The sequence below is a fragment of the Lethenteron reissneri genome, chromosome 69 (assembly GCF_015708825.2).
Source record: "Lethenteron reissneri isolate LAM-NWPU_2019-01 chromosome 69, ASM1570882v1, whole genome shotgun sequence".
NCBI lineage: Eukaryota > Metazoa > Chordata > Hyperoartia > Petromyzontiformes > Petromyzontidae > Lethenteron > Lethenteron reissneri.
This window is the reverse complement of record NC_083847.1, coordinates 4,796,556-4,810,230: the sequence shown is the minus strand read 5'-3', so window position 1 is coordinate 4,810,230 and position 13,675 is coordinate 4,796,556. Positions and strand designations below refer to the sequence as shown.

General features: G+C 42.9%; 1 protein-coding gene across 9 annotated transcripts in view; it reads left to right on the top strand.

Moving 5' to 3' along the window:
• The window catches only part of LOC133360739 (oocyte zinc finger protein XlCOF6-like), a 134,818-nt gene that overhangs the window by 11,978 nt on the left and 109,165 nt on the right, over positions 1 to 13,675 (top strand). For 6 of the 9 annotated variants that reach the window (XR_009757296.1, XM_061579567.1, XM_061579561.1 and 3 more), the window contains exons 2-5: positions 1,844 to 1,949; positions 2,952 to 3,086; positions 5,061 to 5,198; positions 12,770 to 12,907. Coding sequence is in view for 7 of the 9 variants with exons in the window: in XM_061579567.1 (XP_061435551.1) it covers positions 1,844 to 1,949; positions 2,952 to 3,086; positions 5,061 to 5,198; positions 12,770 to 12,907 (517 nt within the window). In the remaining 2 variants the exon portion in view is untranslated. Of the gene's footprint in view, positions 1 to 1,843; positions 1,950 to 2,951; positions 3,087 to 5,060; positions 5,199 to 12,769; positions 12,908 to 13,675 lie in introns of those variants that run through there. The other 3 variants (XM_061579563.1, XM_061579562.1, XM_061579565.1) reach the window with 2 other exon arrangements.

Genomic DNA, 13,675 nt, shown 5'->3' with positions numbered 1-13,675 from the left:
AATCTTACATTTTACCCCTCCCTCCTCCCCTTTTTAAATCCTTTATATTAAGTTCGCTTGCTTGCTTGCTTACGACCGTGCAAACCTTTCGGTCGTTTTTTAACCCACTTCCCGTGATCCAATCGAGCTGACATTTTGCACACAGACTCGTTGTGCGAGACAATTAATATTCGTGAAAAATTTTTCCAAAATTTTACACTGTTTAAGGAAAACAAATTTAATATTTAATTACCAATTGTTTAATACTGGCAGACAATCATCTGACCCATAGGTGGCAGCCATCTCAAGCCAGAGGACGAGAAGACTCTAGCCGCCACGCATATAAAGGATTTATAGTGAAAAACTTTGTTTTTACGGGTTTACTTGTTTTCTAAATCGTGAATGGTTGTGCCCCAGCCACGAGGGCAAACATCCGGTGCAATCACAGCGGCTGTTGCTGGGCCAGCCTATGACCAATGAAAGGGGCGTTTCTGTCTCCGCTCGTCATGGCGCCGGAGCGGCCGCTGTGCATCCCTATTCTTAGCTCTACTTCTCTGTCACGTCTCCTGTCCAACCTATATAATCCTGTACCGAAAAAATCAAAGAGTATAAATCCTTGCAGTCACGAAAGCTTCAAATCTAGAATTAATGCCCTCTACGGGGGAGGATTTTCACACGCAACTCTCACTCAGTCCTTGTTCTCCCCCCAACTCTTCCCCCACCGTGCACCTCTAGGAATCACAGCCTTTAACTTCTAACCCCGCCCACCTGTCTCCACCCCTCGATTGCCCTCTCTGCCTTATATAACTTTCCTAACTCCGGCATCTCTCCCACTTCAGTAATATATTTTCTTGCTGTGGTTGTCACACATGATGATGATGATTGCTTGTGTTGCAATCGAAACGTTGTGGTTTAATTTAGTTGTTTTCATTTACTTTATTTTTTCCTACGTGACTTTACCGAAAAAACCAAAGAGAACCACCCACTTTTATTCAGTTCATCACGTTTTTGTTCATTTATGGGGTGATAATTTATTTTGGTACTTTTTAGTGCAAATTAAAATGTGTGCATTGAAAAACTAGTTTTTACCAAATTTATTTTATCAGGTAAGGCCCCACTGAGCTATGTTTTTTTTAGAAGTGACCATCACAAATGATAGCTCAACGAAAGTGGCTTGTCATCACGTGCAAATTTATAGCCACGAGCATTTAAGTATTTGAAGGAGACTTAATTGCTGCTATTCGCTTATCTGCCACACCACACCCTGACTTCCTTTGGGTGAGACAAAGGTGGCCAGGTGTGGTGTTAGCCAAACCACCACCACCTTGTACACCGTGGTGGCCATAACAGATGCTTGTGCACAGCACTTCTCCCACAATAAGCTATATAGGGTTATTTGTAGGATGTTTGATTTATATGTGTGTAGTCTTCACCACATAGGAGTTTTTATTTCCTCAGGCGGGTTTTCAAGGATTCCCTTCACTTCAGGCATCTCGAACTATCTCGTTTTCCCTTCATATATCCCTCAAACCTCTTTCCCAAAGGTTCCTTAACCTTCTGAAATGCCTCCAGCCAATCGCCTTCCACTTTCTCTAATGCATTCCAACCGTCGTTCCTGTCAATCTTCCTCCGTTTCATGCTTTTTCCATGTTATATTTCTCCTCCAATCGCCTTAAATTTCCCTGCCTCGAACCAATCCCCTTTCAGGCCCGTGAAGTACAAATCAGGGGGGCTTGTTTTTATTTTCATGACTCTCCGTGTCATGCACGCCGTGTCCATAAAGTCGGGTGGGTATTTTCGTTTGTGATCGAATCACTACACGTGTGCATGTCTGATTGTTGTTGGTTTTATTTTTGCTCCTCAGATGGCTTCTTGGATTGACTTTGCATCCATCAAACAAGAGCGTGAAGACAATACGAGTCTTGGGACCTGGCCGGATTTGGTGATGAAAAGCGCAGACATTGATGGCGGTGAGATCAGCAGCGCTTATTCTTGTCTCCGACACGTACAGTAGACTCTCGATTATCTGCGCTAATGACGGGGAGGACAGCCGTGGATAATCCAAAAATATCCATTTCCCGCGGATCTCATTACCTAAAACCACTAATCTAGGTATAAATTAAGTTTTAGTTAAGAAAATGTAGTTTTTTTAATAAACAGAAACATATTTTGAGTGAAGAATGTATTGATAGTGTTATTACAACTGACGATTTCGATTGTTCATCTTTCGATTTCGAGCAAATACTAACATTGACCGATTGATGCGTGTGCTTCGTGATAACATTTTCCTGCTCCCGTGCAGAAGATTCCACCCGCTAAGTAATATTTAAAAATACTTTTTTTTAAACACGCTTTAATGTAATGTACCGTAAGAGTAATGGCAGAACTCCACGACTCCTGGAAGTGGCCCCGAAGCTTGCATAACGTAAGGGACCGTGGTGATTTACAGCCAACGTGAGTTGAGCGTGGACAATTAGATCCACGCCGAAACATAACATGTATAAAAAATATATATTTTTTTTAATGATAGAATATAGTTTGGTCATCAGTATGACATACGTATACCAAGTTTACAGTCGATACGACATTGGGAAGTGGGTTAAAATTGAGTTACAAGATTTGAGGATACGACAACAGACTGAGTGAGTTTATAAAAAGCGTGAAAAAAACGGATTGTTTAAATTGAGCAGTTTCCGATGGGTACGTCTTTAAATATAAAAAGTTGAATCAAGTCAACAATTTCAGTTTTTTGTGAAAAAGTACACATTTTTGGAGTAGTTGTTTGTGTCTGATTGTAGATGAAAATTGTAAAAAAAAACATATCAGGTTAATTCTTATATTTGTTAAAAATTTTGCCTGGCAAAGACAGGCTTTATGAACTAGTATATATATCAATGGTGACATTTTAGGCAGCCCAATGGTCCTTCTTCAAAGCACAGGTGAAAACTCATGCTGCGTTTTCTTAATTCCAGCTGAACTTCTGAAGAATGTGAAGATTGAGGGAGCCAGTGAGAGGCCAGAGGAGGTGGAAGATTCCCATGGATTCCTGCCCACTGCAGGCCGGAACTTCATCAAAGTGGAATTGGACGAGGAGGACCTTGGGAAAGGTGAGTTCCATTTTGGTCACACCTTGTTGTGAAAGACCCAAGGCAGAAGATCCTTGGGTTTTGATCTTCAACGAAGCTCATGGTCCGCCCTAAAATGCATCCGCTGCACAAACCATGGCAGATGCGGTTACCTGATACACAAATGGAGAATGTAAAACTCTCCAATAGTGGTGCGACTGTGGTCACTTAATAGACCGTACACAATGTATAACGACAGAATGCCCCCGATCCACAAATACGAAGGAGACATCATCACAGCGATGATGATTCGCTACTCCGCTTCTGCGGTTGTCTGGGCTTGACAATCTGAATGTGATATTGTAGTTGTTGCTCTGCATCTGCATCAGCCATACGAAAGAAGAAGACAGAACATTTCATTTTTAGTTTTTAACAGTAATCAAATTTCAGTCATGCTACAGTTGATCATCGATTACCCGGCGCGAGATTATCCAGCTTCCAACATTATCCGGCGGTCCCAGGCCGATCCGGGAAAACCACTCCAAAGGCTGTAACCCAGTCTGGCGATCGTCAAACACATGGTTGTTGAAATATGAGCCTAGTACTACTACATACATCACCCCATGCAGAGTCTTCGAGATTAGAGTGGTAAGTACAGTACAATAAATATGGTAACTTTTTACAGGAGGTAACATTTGTATGCTTATCTATGCCAATTTCACATAGTAAACATTTAAAACACAAAATAATAATAGCAACTTAATAACGCGCACGGTATTCGCTCACTCTTGAGGAGAGCGGATGACTCGGAGGCGCGAGGAACCACAGACAAGCGGAAACGCGTCCTCGCGCTGAGCCGGTGCCAACAATTTCCCAAGCTCTGTAGTCCCCTACGTAATTAAGGTGTGGTTGGGCAATTAACCCTTTCACGTTTCGATGACGTACGTGGAAGTGTACGTAATCGGAATGGTTTCGGCAGAAAAACTAAATTAAATTAACTTTTTTGGTCCGGAGGCTCCCCACAAGGCCAATGCGGGGAGGGGCATGTGGCACAGTTTTGGTGCCCAGCTATTGTAGAATGGCGGCGGTCGTGTCGCTACGGTTCTCTGCGGTGACTAACAACGTCCTTTATAAAAACAACGGCCCGACTACTACATACGCCTCTCAGATGTCAGTAGACGCTGTATGGATTGCAACGACACACTGCCGGGATGTTCATGGAATGGCGAAATTGTCGATGACACGTTTGACGGCTTGAACTTTGCCACAGTTGTAGTTGGGTGATTGTTTGATCTATCAATTATGTTTTTGTTTGAGATGTCCATAGCCATCCACTATTCGGACGAGTGAACGCCAGTGTCTTGATTTTTGGCTGCTAGAGTTTATATGTAAGGAACATAACTCGCCAAAAACAGAACTGGTAATCTTTTGCGTCATCATCAAACGAACAATGCCCACATCCTTTGGACATGCACATCCATCCGTCCGTCCCTCTAGCCAGCCAGACAGCAATATTTTAAAAAAATATGCGCATGGTGTTTTTGTATCAATGTTAATGTGGCAGTTTAGATTTAATGACTTAAAATAATAACTTTTAGTTCAATGGGATTGAAAGCTGAAGATGCGGCGAGCAAAACTTAAGTAAACACGTCAAGAATTCAAAAGTGTATTTGATATATTCATAACTGCCTATGCAACACTTGGTTTTTTTAACATCTAATAGACCAGTGGTTACTAACATGAGGCGCACACACCCTCTGGGGGTGCGAGATGCCCTTTCTGGGTGCTGTGAGACATGGCCATATTTTTTTTCAGGCATATCGTCGAAACACAAATTAAGCACGGGCACGTAAGTAACAAGTACTTTGTTTCATCAAACCCTCTGTGTTTATTAACATTATACTTTTTTACGATTGAGAACCAAAGGGGTGCAAGGCTGCAGTAAAGGTTAAGAACCACTGTATTATTTGACCTTCCATCTGTCATGAAGTAAAGTGTTTATTATTATCATTACAGGCCTGGATTTTAATCGCTTCAAATTTGAGGGAAGAGCTAATGAGAGACCGGCGGTGACGGGGAGTTCCCGTGGGTGCCCGGCCACTGCAGACCAGAACTTTGTCGAGGTGGAGTTGGATGAGGAGGATGTTGGCAAAGGTAAGGTCGCGGAAAGAGAGAGAGGAAAAACGCTTTCTCGTTTGGTTTAACGCGTTAAGTAGGCTTTCGCCACAAACAGGAGGAGGATTTCTCCACAGTTCTGGCGAATCACCTGACGAGGCTGGTTGTTGTTGTAATTACCGGTGAAAACGTCGCGGTACTTAAATGTGTAAATATTGCTGTGGGTTTTGCTCTCCAAGACAACCGATTAGTGCTAAAGTAGTAACTAATTGGCACATTTTGTTTACGTGATAAACCTTATAAATTGGCTCTATCGAGCGGTGGTGGGTTTAACAACACATTTATATTTATTCAATCTGGCCCAATATGTTTATATGTTGTATATATGTTGAACTTCTTTCGCACCGTACGTAGCCAACCATGCTAATCGGAGGTGCGGGCGGGGGCAACGACAACATATTAAGCACACATAAACATTTTAAAAAAATGAGTTTGCCAATACAGATTATTTTAAAGTACATAGTTCTGAGTGGCCTACTAATATCGTAAGGAAGAGCTGTTCCAGACGGCCGCAGAAGCTCATCTGAAAGCGCGCGATGCAGTGACCATCTTTGTTCAATTGTCAGCCAATAGCCGCTGCGAGGATGATAGGAGTTGGCATGATGATTTATGCTCCTAATCACCCACATCTCGGTCACACTACAATAAATGAGATGGACACCTTATGTCACCTCGGTGGCGAGATGTTACCTCCTCGCCTGGTATACAGGAGGTCATAGGTTCGATCCTGACCCTGACGCCTGTTGAATATTTGAAGTTTGTGCGTCTCTTTTACTGTGGTTACATGGATTTTTCTCTAGGTCCTACGGTTTTCCCCTCCACATTTTGCAGCATGCGTTTAAAGTATTTGGTTGCTATAAATATCCATGTGATAAGCCACTTCTACTATCCTAATCTGTTGTCATATTCTTTTCCTAAAGTAATATTTTTGTGTACTGATAATTGTTACGTCTAGTTTTACCTTTTTTAGGCTCGTTAGGTTTGTTCCATACTAATTTGTTGTTAAATGGAGGATATATTTGCAAAAAAAACTGTTGAAATATTTTTCTTAATTAGTTCTCGACGTATTTCGTGGCACGTCCCAACGAGTCTACTTCCTCATCACATCACTCGTATAACTAGCTTGTTAGCCCATCCTAGGATGGAAGCTGTAAAATAAAAGATGTAAATTAATGTTTTATTGTGTGATTGTTAATTTTATGAGGAAATGTAGCACATAGACATTTTTATTAACTTATTAAATGAAATTAAGTACTTTAGAAGATTTCTCGGTATTCCATATTTAGCCGCTCGACCTTCTGCGTAAGTCTAAAAATCCAGGCACATGAATAATAATGAGGGGGGGGCGCACATGTGGAGTGACGGCACGCGCGGGACACACACACAGCCTTTTTTGGCTCGTTATATTAGCTGCTGCATTGATTTCTTTATTAGCCTTCCTTTTCCATAAAGAAAGGTCAAAATGAAAGCTAATTTGCATAAACAAATTCGCGTTTCCGCTCCATCTTCTTCATGCGGAGTGGCGTCACCCATTCATGATGATTACACTGGTCAACAAAAAAAAATTCTGGCCTGGACTTTTGCAGTTGTTTTAGACTATTTTCAGGGTGCTGATTCCAAATCTGATCTCAGATTTGCTCTATCACATCTCATTTTTATGCTATTGGCATACCCCATTTTCATTGATTTTACCCGAAATTAACTCTGTCACTTATGATTGCAAGTTGTTGCGAGTCAGTGACTGCTTTAGTGTTAAAATATGGTGCTGTATTTTTAGGATAGTGTGTTTATAATATAATTTTATGTAGATATCCACATTTATTTAATATTTTTCTTCTGCAGGGCGTGATCTAACAATGGCTACAACATCCGAAAGAAGGAAATGCAGTAATTACCCAGATATCTTCTGCTACATCTATGGCAGCTTCACTTTGCAGGATCAAAGGCGCAACATTAATACCTTTGTCAAGAAGGTTTTTCTTGCCTACTTTAAAATACGACTTGGAGACCAAGACAAAAATTGGGCTCCTCACAAAGTGTGTAAAACCTGTGTTGAAACTTTGCGATCATGGTCTAAAGGAAAGAATGCTAAGCTGAAGTTTGGTGTGCCAATGGTTTGGAGAGAACCTACAAACCATTTGGATAACTGCTACTTCTGCCTTGTCAATGTAAAAGGTTTCAATAAGAAAAACAAACAACACTTACAATACCCCGATATCCCATCTGCCAGACGACCAGTTGAGCACTGTGAGGAAATACCTGTGCCTGTATTTACTGAGCTACCAGAGATTGATGTTGAATCCCTCAGTTTACCTGCTTCTACAGATGATGATGCTCCGATCGAATATACGCCATCTGATGCAGATTGTGATAAAAATGTCTCTGTTTAGTCAGCCTGAATTGAATGATCTTGTAAGAGATTTGTATTTGCCAAAGCAGTCTGCTGAATTGTTGGCTTTCAGGCTGCAAGAGAAAGGACTACTCAGACCTGGCACGAGTGTCTCCTTTTATCGTAACAGAGAAGCAGCACTGCGAAAGTACTTCCATTCAGATGGTCAACTTGTTTATTGTAATGATGTTGAAGGGCTTCTTCTCAATATGGGACTGCCCGCATATGATTAAAGTGAATAGAGACTTTTTATTCAAAGTAGTAAAAGGAGTTTGAAATGTGTGTTACTTCACAACACAAATATATATGGTTCAATCCCAGTAGGACACTCTGTAAAAATGAATGAAGAGTATGCCAACATCAAGATTGTTCTGGATAGATTGGAATACCATGTTCATGGATGGCTAATTTGTGTTGATTTGAAAATGGTTAATTTTCTGCTGGGTCAGCAAGGAGGTCACACCAAATACCATTATTTCCTGTGCTACTGAGACAGTAGGGCTACATTAGAACACTGGGTTAAAAAGAACTGGCCACCAAGAATCAGTTTGACGCCTGGTGACAAGAACATCAAGAATGAGCCTCTGGTTGATAGGAATAAAATAGTATTTCCCCCACTGCACATAAAACTTGGGTTAATGAAGAAGTTCGTCAAAGCTCTTGATCACACTGGAGACTGCTTCAGCTATATATGTTCAACCTTTTCAAGTCTCAGTGCCGAGAAGAAAAAAAGCAGGAATATTTGATGGCCCTCAAATAAGAACACTCATCAGGGATCCACACTTTGTTACAAAAATGACTGCGGCAGAGGCTAGAGCTTGGAATGCATTCTCTGATGTGGTGCGGAATTTCCTTGGGAACAGGAAAGCGGACAACTATCGAGAGATTGTGGAGGAGCTGCTCTTGAGTTTCCAAGCACTTGGATGTAGAATGAGCATCAAGGTTCACTACTTACATAGTCACTTGGCTCAGTTTCCAGAGAACATGGGTCACGTGAGCGAAGAGCAAGGTGAACACTTTCATCAAGACATTAAAGTTATGGAAGAACGTTACCAAGGCCAATGGGACTCAAACATGGTGGCAGATTACTGCTGGTCCTTGATGAGAGACATTCCACAAGCTGTACATCGGAGATCGTCAAAGAAGAGGTCGTTTATGCAGATGTAACATCACTATTGTGAATGACCTTTTTGTACATATTTGTCTTATCTTCACAATTCAATTCTTACATGGTAATATGCATTCACTCACATTGATATGCAGTCACTCTCACAACTTTGCGCTACGGCTCATTAAATGTTTGTTTAATTATTATTGTATATTGTATCTTATCTTATTCTTGTATGGATGTCTGTTTAGCTATTCGTATATGAGCATAAATTAGCTGTTTTTATTGAAAATGCAATATTTGATATCTCAAAAACCTGATGTGATAGACAAAAACTGATGCCAGATTTGGAATCAGCACCCCAAAATTACCTTAAAACCCTTGGAATACCTTATGCCAGAAAAAGTGTGTTGACCAGTGTTATTATTGACGGGGCGGGGGGGTCCATGTGGAGAACCCCACCTGTTCATGATTATTAATGAGGGGGGGGGCTGGTCGACAGACAATCTTGGCTCATATTAGTGATGAGCCAAGAATGTATGTGTGGTGTGGTGCGACTGTGGTCACTTAGAACAGACCATACACAACGTATAATGACACAATGCCCCCAATCCACAAATACGAAGGAGACATCATCACAGCGATGATGATTCGCTACTCCGCTTCTGCGGTTGTCTGGGCTTGACAACCTGAATGTGATATTGTAGTTGTTGCTCTGCATCTACATCAGCCATACGAAAGAAGACACTAATCATATCTCAGTCATGCTACAGTTCATCATCGATTACCCGGCGTGAGATTATCCAGCTTTCAACATTGTCCGGCGGTCCCGGGCTGATCCGGCCAAACCGCTCCAAAGGCTGTAACCCAGTCTGGCGATCGTCAAACACATGGTTGTCGAAACAAGAGCCTAGTAGCACTACGTACATCACCCCATGCAGAGCCTTAGAGATTAGTGTGGTAAGTACGGTACAGTAAATACGGTAAATTTTCACAGTAGGTAATATTTGCATGCTTATTTATGCCAATTTCACATAGTAAACATTTAAAACAAAATAATAGCAACTTAATAACGCGCACGGTATTCGCTCACTCTTGAGGAGAGTGGATGACTCGGAGGGAAGAGGAACCATAGACAAGCGGAAACGCATCCACGCCCTGAGCTGGTGCCAACAATTTCTCAAGCTCTGTAGTCCCCTACGTAATTAAGGTGTGGTTGGGAAATTAACCCATTCCCGTTCCGATGACGTACGTGTAAGTGTACGTAATCGGAATGGATTCGGCAGAAAAACTAAATTAAATTAACTTTTTTGGTCCGGAGGCTCCCCCATGAGGCCAATGCGGGGAAGGGCGTGTGGCACAGTTTTGGTGCCCAGCTATCATAGAATGGCGGCGGTCGTGTCGCTATAGTTGCCTGCGGTGACCAATGACGTCCTTCATAAAAACAACAGCCCGACTACTACATACGCCTCTCAGATGTCAGTAAATGCTGTACGGATTGCAGCGACACACTGCTGGGATGTTCATGGAATGGCAAAATCGTCGATGACACATTTGACAGCTTGAAATTTACCACAGTTGTAGTTCGGTGATTGTTTGATCTACCATTTATGGAGGATTGTTGTGAGCGAGAGAAGCCCGATACTTCCACACTGCTGGTTCCTCAATTATGTTTTTGTTTGACATGTCCATAGCCGTCCACTATTCGGACGAGTGAGTGCCAGTGTCTTGATTTTTGGCTGCTAGAGCTTATATGTAAGCAACATAACTCGGCAAAAACAGAACTGGTAATCTTTTGCGTCATCATCAAATGAACAATGCCCACATCCTTTGGACATGCGCATCCATCCATCCGTTCCTCCTGCCAGACAGCAATATTTAACAAAAATATGTACATGATATTATATGTGTAGTGTTCTTCAGGGAGGCACACACTTGACATGGAGGCAACACGTTTATTACACACGCCAACAGGGTAACTACATAACCGTGTCAGTCGGCAACATCCTGACTGACCCACGATGCCGAGCGGAGACGTAGTGTCGAGGGTTGATTCCAGAGAACAGCCTCGAATCTTCCCGGGACTGCCTCTTTATGCTCCTGAGCGTGGCCTCGCTCCGCCCTCGGCCACGCGTCCTTCGGGATCTTTCCTGAAGGATCCCGACCGTGCATCACGTGTCCCTCAAGCCCCCTTTGCTACCCTGTCCCGGTCACATGTCCTCTTGGGTTCACCCAGACTACCCCGTCCTCACTTGCCCGCTCTCAGGTCGTCACCAGGACTATGCCCCCTAGGGCCTGCTCGCATGCCGTACTTACTCTGGCCCCCGAGAGAGGTTCCAGATAGATAGATCGTTTATTGTCATTGTCACCAGTACAACGAAATTTAAAATGCTCACCAGTCAGGGCCTCATTCATAAATTTAAATTAAATAAAACAAGAAAATAAAAATAAAATTAAATGAAAGATAATCAATTTATACTATATATAAAAACAGCCCAAGTATACCCACATAAGGTTACATTTTGTCATTGCACATCTCTATTTCACAGTCAATTGTAAACGCTATTACTTAATAATTAATTAGCATTATTGAGTGTGGTGATCGCTGTAGGATAAAAGCTCTGTTTGAATCTGTTTGTCCTTGTTTTGACTGATCTGAATCGTCTGCCTGATGGCAACAGCTCAAACAGTGAGTGTCCAGGGTGAGAAGAGTCCTTTATAATGTTTTATGCTTTTTTGATGCAACGTGAACTGTGTAGTTCTTCCAGTGTGGGGAGATGGCAGCCGGCGATCTTTTGGGCTGTGTTGATGACCCTCTGGAGCGCTTTCCTCTGAGCCACTGCACAGTAGCACTCTTGTGACAGTGGCTGGTGCTAATGTAGTGTGTTTATTTCACGCGGACACCTTCTTTCTTTTTCTCCTGTTTCACTTTTATTCAACAGAACTCGCGTTCAGCACCACGTAACTCCGTCGCAACTCTCCCACCTACGCTAGTCGCCTGCCACGCTTCGCTCGCTCCGCTCTCTCACTCTGCTAGCCTCTCCACTGCTAGCCTATCGCTACACACTGGTAGCTTCCCACCGTACACTCTGCTAGCCTCCCTGCTGCTAGGCTGTTACCATACACTCTGCTAGCTTCTCCACTGCTAGCCTCTCGCTATATACTCTGCTAGCTTCTCTACTGCTAGCCTGTCTACCTTCGCTCCTCCATCCTCTCCCTTGCCTCCAGCGGTGGACCAGGCATCCCCGCTGGAGAGGACGAGGTGCGGAGAGCGGGGCCCTGGACTTGTCTTCACTCCATCCAACCCAACTCACAACTCCCCTGCGTGTCTCCGCACATTGCCTTATATCCCCTCATTAACTCCTCATTAATTAAGCTGGCGACCTTCCGTCGCCTCACACCCGTGGCTTCCGCCGCTATGCTTCAATCTCCCGACCCCGAGACGCCTACACCGTGTCTGTATTTGCAGCCAGCCAATCACCGTTATGCATCTTAATTGGTCACCTTCTCTGGTTGCTGTCTCTCTCCACACCTGTGTGCCCTGACGTGACTTCACTGTCCACAACTCACATGCGTGCACACCGCTTGCAAACCCCGCGCGCGTTACTCCACTACACTAATACCATAGTGACACCCTTAACTTCAATACATAGGTATCAATGTTAACGTGGCAGTTTAGATTTAATGACTTAAAATAATAACTTTTAGTTCAGTGGAATTGAAAGCTGAAGATGCGTAGAGCAAAACTTAAGTAAACATGTCAATAATTCAAAAGTGTATTTGATATATCCATAACCTGTCCTATGCAGCAGTGGTTACTAACCTGAGGCGCACTCACGCCCTGGGGGTGCGAGATGCCCTTTCTGGGGGATGTGAGACATGGCCATATTTTTTTTATAAGGCAAATCGTCAAAAAACAAATTAAGCACGGCACGTTAGTAACAAGTACTTTTTTCATCAAACCCTATGTGTTTATTAACAGTGAAGGTTAAGAACCACTGTATTATTTGACCTTCCATCTGTCATGAAGTAAAGTGCTTATTATTATTACAGGCCTGGATTTTAATCGCTTCAAATTTGAGGGAAGAGCCAATGAGAGACCGGCGGTGACGGGGAGTTCCCGTGGGTGCCCGGCCACTGCAGACCAAAACTTTGTCGAGGTGGAGTTGGATGAGGAAGACGTTGGCCAAGGTGAGGTCGCGGAGAGAGAGAGGAAAGAAAAAAAACGCTTTTTCGTTTGGTTTAACGTGTTAAGTAGGCTTTCGCCACAGAGGAGTTCTGACGAATTGCCTGACGAGGCTGGTTGTTGTAATTACCGGTGAAAACCTCGCGGTACTCAAATGTGTAAATGTTGCTGTCGGTTTTGCTCTACAACACAACCGATTAGTGCTAAAGTAGTAACTAATTGGCACATTTTGTTTACATGACAAACCTTATTAATTGGCTTTATCGAGTGGTGGCAGGTTTAACAACACCTTTATATTCATGCAATCTAACCCGAAAAAAACATAGTTTTCTTGTTTTATGTACATATATATGTTGAAATTATTTCGGACCGTACGTAGCCAATCGGAGGTGCGGGGGGAAGGACAACATACTAAGCACAATAAGCATAACAAAAAATGAGTTTGCCAATCTCGATGATGATTTCAAAGTATATAGCTCCGAGTGGCTTACTAATATCGGAAGGAAGAGCTGTTCCAGACGGCCGCAGCAGTACATCTGAAAGGGCGCAATGCGGTGACCATCTTTGTTCGATGGCCAGCCAATAGCCGCTACGAGGATGACAGGAGTTTGTGTGATGGTTTATACTCCTCATCACCCACATTAATTTGGTCATGCTACAATAAATGAGATGGACACCTGATGTCACCTCGGTGGCGAGATGTTAACTACCTCGCATGGTATACAGGAGGGTCGTGGGTTCGATCCTGACCCTGACGCCTGTTGTATATTTTA